The following is a 10733-nucleotide window of genomic DNA, read 5'->3' as shown; positions in this document are numbered from 1 at the left end:
TAGCATTTCTAAGGAATAGTCTTTATTGAAGTGTGGATGGGAAAAGATACATAGTGCTTATTTTAAATAACAAAATGAGTCACAAGATTCATTAAGTATTCCATATATAACTTTTTTTCCTGTTTGTTCATTCTCAAGTTTATGTGAACAGGATCAATAACATAAAGGGGAATAATGTTTGTTTCGGTTGCACAAGTCATTGCTCAGACTCCATCTGGAGATTTTGGGCAGGAGAAGATTTACCCTAGGGGCTGGAAAACAGATTCATCAAAATGATACCAGATTTTACAGGATTATGAAGATTGGCAGTATAGAATCAGTTTGTACAGTAATCAGATTTATAAATTTTTTCCTTAATGCTGTTGACTCTGAGTGCACATTCAATGTACAAACCTTTTTAGGCTATCACATCCATTTTGCCCAACCATTTAAATTTGAGAAATTTCACTTTAACCTTCCAAAAATGCATCAACTTTTGTACATCAAAGAATGGCTGCACTACTTGAATTTACATTTAAGCAGTATTCTGATGAGGTCTTTAAGATATTAAAAGAATTTGATAGAAAGCAATTTTTCTAGTGAGAGTTTCCAGATTAGTACACAGAGTAAGTTTCTAGATCTTAATATTATAGCTAAGCCATCGAGGAAGCACATTTTCCATGCAAAGGGTAGTGAAAATATGAAAGGCTCTGTCCCAAAAGATTTTGAATGCCGGGTCAGTTGAAATGTTCCTGTCTAAGAAAGGTGTTAAAAGTTATGGACCAAATGGAGTACAAGTGCAGGTCAGCCATGACGCCACAGGCTTGAAGGGCTGAGGGTTCTACTCCCTAGAACAAATAATGATTATATTATTTTAATATTATTTTATTCAAATATAAATTCTCATTGGTGTATGGAGAAAATATTTATCTGAATGAAGCAACCAACATTTTGGGTGCTTTCTATGTCGTTGATATTCTCAACTTGGCAGCAGACTGGTTTTCCATATTTTTCCATCCCAAGTGGCGACCAGGATGCTAAGAAGTGGAGGTGTGCAAGACTTGTGGTCTGATCTGCTTGACTAATAGAATCTTTGTTTTCACCACCTCCCAACCTTTCCAATTTTCTTCTGTATCAAACATGCTGAACTGTAAAGTGTAGCTCCTGAGATATCAGCTGCTCTATGCATTTCATTTAGCTATTCTCTGTGTATTAATTATGACAATATGTTAGCAGATAGTTCAGCTGTGGAAGGCATTACAGCTTTGCCAATAATTAGATATGTTCAGAAGCAAGAACCCTGGCTAATTCTTCTCCCTGCATGCTGGCAATGCTCAAGTTAAATACGTATTTGCAACTTGTAAACCAAAACATACATTCTATTTTGTTTTCTAAATGTTGATTATGGTAATGAAATTTGCTCCACTTGGTTTTTAATCGACAATTTGTTTCTGGATGGTGCTCATTCCTAGTGCATCCTGGGTAAGGTGTCCAAAAGTGTGGCCAAATTGATATTTGTATCCTGGAAATAAAATCAGAGCAGGATCAGAAATTGCATTAAAAATTTCTTAAATCTAGAAAAGCATTTTTTTTTCAGAAATGGATTAAGCGGTTCAACCAAGCAGTCAGTGATCATCTGCCACTCAAAGCTTTACACATCTCAACATCAAGGTATAGCCAACAATACAAAGGAAATAATAACTACATACTTGTTATGTTCTAGAAAGTTTGTAATGCATTCTCTTTGGCATTTAAACAGATTGAGGAGATCAGAGATTTTAGAATGCGCTCAAGTGCTGAAATGGTCCTGTGACAGTAACCACCAAGTTCATAAAAATACAAATACTCATAAATTTGCCACATGTAAAGGTGGATAAAATGGTGCAAAAATAATGCCAACATATTGTGAAGGGTCAACTTTGAAATATGGGGTGAAGAGAGTAAGACTAAAGAGCTGTAATCTCTGCTTGTATTGGGCATTGGCAACATATTGGACTTCACTAATTTTTCACTCTGTTGGACTTAGATTGCAAATTCAGATTAATTTGAGCAGTGAAGTTGGAACAAAGCTGTGGAGGGTTCTTTTATTGCTTTCACTATCACTAGATTGGTTTTCAGATATTCAAAATAAATGTTGATTGGGAGATATTCAAGACAATGTGACTTAATTTAGTTAGGCAGGTGGGCATATTTGTTGGCCCTTTGTAACTGTTTTGGAGCCTGGTGTCAGTTATTCTGCATTTTAACTTGTTAAATCCATGCTGCCTTTATTTGTTTACCCAGAATGATCTAAGATTACACTCTGGGAGTGAAAGAGAGGGAGGAATATGTAAGAAAGCTGCCAAAAGCAAAACAAAAGGTAGCCAGTACATCACACACTTTGATTGCCACTACAGCCTTAATAGCACCTACCTGGTATATGGCCTGTATACTGAGGCAGCATTCCAAGTTTTGAGGGATAAATCTGCCGAATCCAGGGAAATACTTCATTCTCTTTCACAGAGTTTACAGTAGGTTTTGATTTATTAAGCATCTGGTTGAATTCAATCAAGGCACGGTTAGTGATGGTAGGAAACCCTGACCCAAGCAGAAACTGGGCACGAGGCACATGTCCTTTGTACCCTGTGAAACATGTAGTAGACATTACTGAACCGAATGCAATAAAGTATACAATCAACACATTATCTGTCCTTGTCTTATACTCCGTGTGTGATGTTCAATTAATGTTGTAAACTAACCTAAACGTTACACAGACATTTCAACAATTACTATACAAAGAATCATAAATCAGTGAAGAATGCTGATCTATATCTCGTGATCTTGAACTATTTTTTTCAGTATGCAATAAGATCACAGCGAGGAAATACTAAAACCTAAAAAAAACCCAAAGCATATGCAGTTCATTCGTAATTTCTGGTCATAGAAAAGTACCCTCTGTGGCTCATAGAAAAGTATCTTCTATAGAAATTAAGAACACAATTGGAAATTAAGCAGAAATCACAAATGCACAAAACACCTTTGTTTTGATGATGCTTGAATAGTCAATACCTATTCGCTTATACACGAGATACAGAAAAAGGGGCAAAGAAAAATGACAATACGGGAAATGGCACAGATACTTTTTATACTAAATAATTTGTTGAACTTTAAATACAAAAAGGGATTGGTTAATAGGTATTTGTGATACCTTGTGACAGCCAGCATTGTAAAGTGATCAGTTACAAATAATCTGCTGGCCATACATCACCCGATTTTCATAACCATTGCAATGAATCAGCCAACTGATTTCAATATCCTTCACAAAGCATCTTTCAGGGTGAGGCAGAGGAAATGAGGGGTGCAGTGGGAGGAAAATAATTAGGAAGTAATGAATCATTGGCCTAACCATCCTTTTGCAGCGGATTAAGCTGCAGTGGATTGGAAGGAATGGAAACTTCCTGCAGGGCAAGGGGAAGCAGAGGGGACTGGGTGAGCAGGTACTTCAAAGCAGAAACAATAGGGAGAGTTGACAATGAAGTGAATGGACAAGGCAAAGACTGAAAGGTAGCTTACATGATACTGGGAACAAGGAAGTGAAGAAAGCATGTGTGATTGAGGAGTGAAGCATAGGGAGCCACTGAACATTGCATTGTACCTACAACACCCATTCCCAATTCAGCCTGTAGTCACTGACTCCTTTTTCTGCAAAATCATCCATCACTTCTCATCTGAAGGGCAAGTAAAAAAAGCAGAGGGAAGTAAAATGAAGTAGGCAAAGGACTAAAACAGAATATCGCAATCAGGAACAGATGAGTAAAAATGATAGACGGCAAAAAACACAACAATGTCTCTGATGGTCCATTACTATTGACAAAGAAATCAAATTTCAGAGAGGAAGGGAAGATACAGAAAGTGGTAAAAGAATTGGAAATTTCAGAGATATTAATGCCATGGGGTCCTCACCAGACACCTAATGCAAGTAGCCAATTCTACAGAGCTCCAGGATCAAAACTAAGAATTTCAAAAGACAGTATGGTTCATTCCTGGTGATATATTTGTCCAATTGGACACCAGAACAATCTCTACAAAATTTCAATGTCACTTTAATCCTAGGCATTACATACAGCAATATTAACACAAAAATGTAATTTTATTCACATTACAAAAGAGAAAACCTGAACTTTTCATACTCACCAGACATAAAATGTTTATCAGGGTCTTCATTTTCCATTAAGTACAGAGATTTCTCTACTTTATAAGAATGTGATAAATCATAAGGTACAGGATTGCTAGTAATTGCAGCAAAAGGTGTCCTATATTTGACTGTTATAAGCTTAAAAAAGGAAGAAAATATTAGTTCCATTACATCCCATTAAAGGAACACTAAGCAAGAAAGAACTGCTTTAATGTTTTTAAAGAAAACAAAGTGTCAGTGCCTGACCACATACATCAACTACCTTCAGTGCAAGTCAACGTCAAACTTTGCTTTAAGAGTTCACTAAATTTAAAGAAAAATCCTGTGAAAGGTAAGTGGAGACATTTTCCACAGCTTAGCAAGGTCAGAAGACATATCCAGGCATGTTTCAATTTCTCCAATTATTTCAAGGGATAACCTTCAAAAGAATATTTAAGTGGGGAAATAATCAGTGAAGCAGAGCTTATTAAAGAACAGTCAATACGCATCCAGGAAGGGGAAATCATGATGAAGAAATTGGCTAGAGCTTTTATTAGGAGCTAATGGAATAAATGTTACAGATAAAAAAATTACAGAAATCTAAAACAAAATTAGAAGAGAAATACACAACAAATTATAACAAGAAAAATGAGTTAGCAACTCAACAAGAACTCTGCTCACAATCTTGGTCTTTTCTATAACCAGTGTTATGGTAAATGTTCTCTGCAATGCTTCAGGCAGCAATTCCTTGGATATTTAATCACTTATGGGATAACAGAGGAAATGGATACAAAATTGAATTAAAAATTGGAGTGTGAGGATATCTATAAATGAATTATTTTAAACTGTTGAGTGTGGTAGTGGAGGAAGTAAATCTTGGGACACATGCTGTTTTTGATTGTTGATTGAGGAATTTGAAATTAAAATTTTTCAAATAATGAAATGGGACAAAACATAGAATGTAGGAAAATGCAAGCTGCAACCAAGGTTTAATTTTTTCATCTAATGATCCAAACAAATGTCTTATTTATTAAAAGACGAAGTGATCATCAGGAAATATGTATTAAATGGATCAGCTGTGCATGAACTGTGAGGGAATGTACCTCTGTGAGATTGACATAAAAGCAGATTTTGGTCAGTCTTAACTCAGTGCTGACAATAAGTGGAGCCTCTGACAGCAATTATCACCTAATGTCAGCTGAATTAATTAGTATTATACTTGCTCCTGAATCAGTTGATTGTAGGTTAAACCTCACTGTACACCATGACAACATACTGAAGATTGACACTTTAAAGATAAGGAAATGTGGCACAGTTGGAGATAGTTTAATATTCCATCCAACAACCGAGTCCCTGCCACTTGATTCAATCACTCCATAGCTCTTTAACTCAAGGGCACATAAATCACATTTATGCTACCTGTTCTTCATAATTTTAACCCAACTGCAATAGGGCACCTGTCAATGTGAAAGAAAACACAAATTGTTTGTTACCTAGTCTGTTACTTTGGAAGATAAAGGTATTCTGCATATTAAAACATTGATAACCACCAAGATAAAAAAAAAGTAGACAGAAAGAGTAGACACAAAGGGTCTGATGAGAAACAATTATCAAAAAGATGCAGAGTTCTGGAGACATGATTTAAACAAGGGCAAATGCAAAGGAAGGTTAATCATGGCTATCAGTATAGCCCCTTAGAGCAAGTCACTATCCAGAACCAGTCCTTTATACCAGGATATAAATGCAGTGAAAATAAGAGAGTGACAGAAGGAAGCCTGGGAGGACTGTGTATGAAAGAGAGTGCTGGAAATACTCAGTAGTTCAGGCAGCATCTGTGAAGAGAGAAAAAAAAGAGTTGACATTTTAGTTACCCAGAGGCACTTCCTGCCTTGCTGAGTATTTCCAGAATTGTCTTATATTTCAGATTTCCAGCAACTGTAGTGTATCGTACATCACAGTTCCAACACTGAAGGTCATTCACTCCTTTCTATTTATCCCTTCTTCAGACTGACCAGCTGCACTTAACAACCTTCACAGCCCTCTCTCAGCAGGCACCACCACTATTGTGTCACTCAGTCATTCTTGGTCTCCATCATATGACAGTCATTTTCTTTGTTCGCTCCATCTTTCCCCTATTGCTGAAACTTAATAGATTTCTAACTTTTGCCAGCTTTGATGAAAGGTCATTGACCCAAAGAGGAATTTCTTTAGCCAGAGGGTGGTGAATATGTGGAATTCATTGCCACAGATGGTGGTGGAGGCCAAGTCATTGGGTATATTTAAAGTGGAGGTTGATAGGTTCTTGATTAGTAAGGGCATCAAAGGTTACAGGGAGGAGACAGGAGAATGGAGTTAACAGGGAATAATAAATCAGCCATGATCAGATGGTGGAGCAGACTCGATGGGCCGAATGGCCTAGTTCTACTCCTATATCTTATGGTATTATGGTCTAAATGTTAACTCTGCTTCTCTCTTCACAGTTACTACCTGTTAAGTATTTCTGGCATTTTCTGCTTCTTATTTTTTAATAATAAATATATCTATATAAATGTTCATTGTGGTAGCTTGAACATTATAGGGAAAAAAAAGTGTGGCCAACATTATTTTTGACGTGAACAACAGTATCAATTCTGGTTTAATTCACATTAATCTTCTAGTTAGTTTGGAACAGAGAAGATTAATGGATGTGCCATTTCAGTGGCAACTTTTCTTCCAAGTACCTGGTTGTGTATGGTGATTTTCTGTTTGTGCTGCTTGGTGGCTCAGTTTGGGGAAAAGTATCAGCATTGGAACAAATAAACCACATAGAAGCTCACCGGAGATGAATTTTTGAATATTAAGGCTCTTGCTCTTTACTCGAGAACACAAGAAAATAGGAGCAGGAGTAGGTCACCTGGGATCTCAAGCCAGTCTCTCCATTCAATGTGATCATGGCTTCCATAACTCTTCCTTAAGCACAGTTCACACACAAACCACAAAGACTGGTCAGCGGTGTACAGACAGAATGCATTGTGGGAGAAGGGATGGAAAGGAGAAAATGAAAGAGCAAATGTGTTTAAGTATAGGAACAATGGCAAAATGGGAACGTTTGCAACTCTGTTCAAGTAGATAGAGATGAGTATAGGTTATGTTACACTTTTCTCTTGCTCAGTCTTCGCTGCAGTTTTCCCAGTCTGTAATGCATTTATCAATTCCATTTCTTGTTTCTTTGAAGCCGCCTTAAGCTGTCCTCTTTCAAACTCTGCAACTGCATCCATGCAGGTTTCAGTGAAAGTTTTTGAAAAATAGCCTTTACTTCTGGGAACAAAGCCTGTTGTTAAATATAGAAGAGAAGAATATTAACTGAAGTTCAATACAAGCTTCAACTGTGTATGATTAGAACAATTAGATGAACAAATAGGATTGAAAAATAAAATCATGTTATATAATAGCAAGACTGGAATAATTAACAACCTCTCCTAATTATCATTCTGAACAGTGATTTGTAAATTTAACTTAATCTTCCCTCATTTTAAATATATTTTTTCCAGTTCTTTGTTGAACACTATATGTGCTATGGGAAAGAGTAAATATTTTCAGGGGGCTGATTTCAGATGGAAAGGGAACTGGTGTTAAACTCTAACATCATGTTTAAACCTGGGCAATATTCTCCATCTGAAATTGGGGTAAATTGGCTGTCGGCAGCAGATGACCATCAAGTGGCCCAGTGGTGATATCTAGCAGTCAGGTTGGGTTCAGCAGGATCTCCCAGGTGGGAAGATGGAAGAGCCTAAGGTAGCAAAGACCCACACTTTTCTCATGGGGCCAGAAGGAGTAAATGGATCAAAGTTAGAATAAACTATTGGTAGGCAAGATACTCTGAAAAGCAGCACATGTCTTTTTTATGAATTGAACAGCAATGTAAAACCCTCTCAAATATAGCAGAAGTGATTCACAGCCAAGATTTAGTTTACAATAGAATAAGTATATGTAAATGGATAAATAAATGTAAACACTGATGATCCTGCCTGGAGTGAACATTTAAAGGCAGGGTTAGGGCAGGTACAGTAGTGTAGTGGTTAGTGTAATGCTGTTACGGCGCCAGCGACCCGGGTTCAATTCCAGCCACTGTCCGTAAGGAGTTTGTATGTTCTCCCTGTGTCAGCATGGGTGTCCTCTGGGTGCTCCAGTTTCCTCCCACATTCCAAAGACGTACGGGTTAGGAAGTTGTGGGCATGCTACGTTGGTGCTCAGAGCATGGTGACACTTGCGGGCTGCCCCCAGAGCACACTACGCAAAAGTCGTATTTCACTGTGTGTTTCGATGTACACGTGACTAATAAAGATATCTCATCTAAAGGTTGTTAGCTTTCGTGGTTTCACCTATTGCCCTATGTTTGGAATGTGAAGAAAGGCTAGATAACTTCTTATCATATGTTTTTGTTGCCCAGTTTATCCTGAATTTAACAAGACAAGAAGCATACAGGAATCACAGCAACACACTCAACAAGCTGGTGGAACTCAACGGGTCTATGGAGGGAAATGAACAGTTGATGTTTCGGGACTGGAGAGGAGGCCAGAAGCCAGATTAAAAGGATGGTGGGAGGGGGAGGAGCACATTTAGGAATATTGTTAATTCACTTAACTTTCTTGTTAACCTAATTTGCAAAATATGTCTTTTACTATTCCCTGCATTAATTAATGATTTGCCCAAATTAGTAAACTACTTAACATAACTGTTGTTGAGCAACTAACCTGTGTATCCAGAGACCATTGAGTCGGTCAGTTTTTGTGCCTTCCTGCTGGCTTTATAATTTTGATGTAGATTTTGATTTTGCTTAATTCCCACATTGGTTTCTCTATACAGGTTTGGCTGGAGAAGCAATTGCCCAGAGTGTGCTATTCCAGGATTTGTGAGTAGTTTAGAAGTCAATTTGCCATAGCTTTGCCCAAGACTGTACTTGTACTGAGGACAATAACCAGCATATCTAAAAGGATATCACACAACATAAAATGTTCTTCTGGAAGAAGAAAAACATTTATTTAAATTAAACCTCACTTTAAGATGCCAATCTATGCTATTTGCTCATACTTGGTCCATATCCCTCTAATCTTTCCTATTCACGTACCTGTCCAAACATCTTTTAAATTGTTGTAATTGTATCTGCCTCTACCACCTCCTCTGGCAGCTCATTCCATATTCCCACCATCCATTGTGTGAAACTTGCTCCTCAGATCCCTTTAAATCTTTCCCCTTTCACCTTAAATCTATTTCTTCTAGTTTTAGACTCCCCTACCCTGGGAAAAAGACTATTACTATCAACTCGATTTATGCCTCTCATAATTTTATAAACTTCTATAAGGTCACCCCTTAGCCTCCTTCACTCCAGGGAAAAAAGTCCCAGCCTATCCAATCTCTCTTTATAACTTAATCCCTCCAGTCCAAGCAACATTCCTGTAAATCTTTCCTGCATCCTCCACACAGGAACAGGCCCTTCAGTCCAGCACGTCTGTGCTAACCATGATGCCAAATTAAATAAATCCCATCTGCCTATAAATGGTCAATATCTCTCTATCCCCTGCCTGTTCATGTGGCTATTTAAATGTCTCTTAAATGTTGCTAACATATGTTTTCACCACCTCCCCGGCAGCTCAAGGCACCTACTACTCTGTAAAAAGTTTGCCCTGCAAATCTCCTTTAAACTTTCCCTTTCACCTTAAATTAATGCCTTCCACCCTGGGAGAAAAAGACTATCTACCCTATCTATGCCTCTCGTAATTTTATATAACATCTATCAGGTCACCCCTCAGCCTCCAATGCTCCAGAGAAAACAATCCAACTATGGCCAAACTCTCTTTATAGCTAATACTCCCTAATCCGGACCTTTCTCTGGGACATCCTTTCACAAGTTCAGTGTATCTCAAAAGGAATTTATTTATGAACTATGGACATAAGGAGGAGAAACCACTTTGAAGACCCTGGCAGAAATTGTTCATCAACAAAATCTATTCAAAAAAATTCAAGCTGAATGATGCCGTTGCTACTCACTAGTTAACAACCTTTACAAATCCCTAAACTATAGTAACACGAGATTGAGTAAAACAGCTTGCACTTTTGTAGCACTTTTAAGTAGAAAATGCCCCAGAGTGCTCCGCAGAATCGATAAATATCACAAAAAGCGGTAACTGGTAAGAGGTGTATAGAGGATGGCTCGAAACATGTTAAAGAGATGCGTGTTTAAAAGCACTGTAGGGATTAACACTACCCTGCAGTCTAGTTGTCATAGGAACATCAAACACATCTTCGCCTCTGCTGCTGAGAACTCGTTTAAAAATGAAGTATAAATAGGCAAGCAAAAGGTTCGTTTTAACCAAGAAACGGAACGAAGTAGCCCTGCCTGCCCCGAGCGCAGGGAATCAGAGGGCCGACCCGCGGTGCTTGGCCGACCACCGCTGTCCCCAGAGGACAGGCTCCGCTCGCTCGCTCACTCACTCACCCGGGGATGTAGTGAGGGTCCTGGGTCATTAGAGTCGGGCTGATCTTCGGCGGGTAGAGGTTTGTCATCCTCAGCTTACACAAGCTGGGCTCTACAGTCAGTGGATGCTCCTCAGCGAAGGCTATC

General features: G+C 38.2%; 1 protein-coding gene across 1 annotated transcript; it reads right to left on the bottom strand.

The window, feature by feature from the left end:
• Positions 1-14: 14 nt before the first annotated feature.
• Positions 15-10733, bottom strand: LOC127567350 (protein FAM166B-like). The gene is made up of 6 exons (XM_052010145.1): positions 10608-10733; positions 8866-9098; positions 7267-7442; positions 4153-4291; positions 2392-2601; positions 15-1501 (listed from the first exon to the last, which is right to left on the bottom strand). The coding sequence occupies exons 1-6, from the start codon at positions 10673-10675 to the stop codon at positions 1413-1415; spliced, it is 915 nt and encodes a 304-aa protein (XP_051866105.1). The 5' UTR covers positions 10676-10733; the 3' UTR covers positions 15-1412.

Source organism: Pristis pectinata, chromosome 2, assembly GCF_009764475.1.
Source record: "Pristis pectinata isolate sPriPec2 chromosome 2, sPriPec2.1.pri, whole genome shotgun sequence".
Lineage (NCBI taxonomy): Eukaryota > Metazoa > Chordata > Chondrichthyes > Rhinopristiformes > Pristidae > Pristis > Pristis pectinata.
Note: the sequence above shows the minus strand (reverse complement) of the source record. Positions and strands in the feature narration are given on the sequence as shown.

Coding starts and splice junctions, on each gene's coding strand:
- LOC127567350 (XM_052010145.1), bottom strand. CDS start 10,675: ATGACAAACCTCTACCCGCCGAAGATCAGCCCGACTCTAATGACCCAG. Junction 4,292..7,266: donor AGACTGAGCAAGAGAAAAGT/GTAACATAACCT, acceptor TCCTTTTTTAAG/CTTATAACAGTCAAATATAG. Junction 1,502..2,391: donor GTATACAGGCCATATACCAG/GTAGGTGCTATT, acceptor TTTTATTTCCAG/GATACAAATATCAATTTGGC.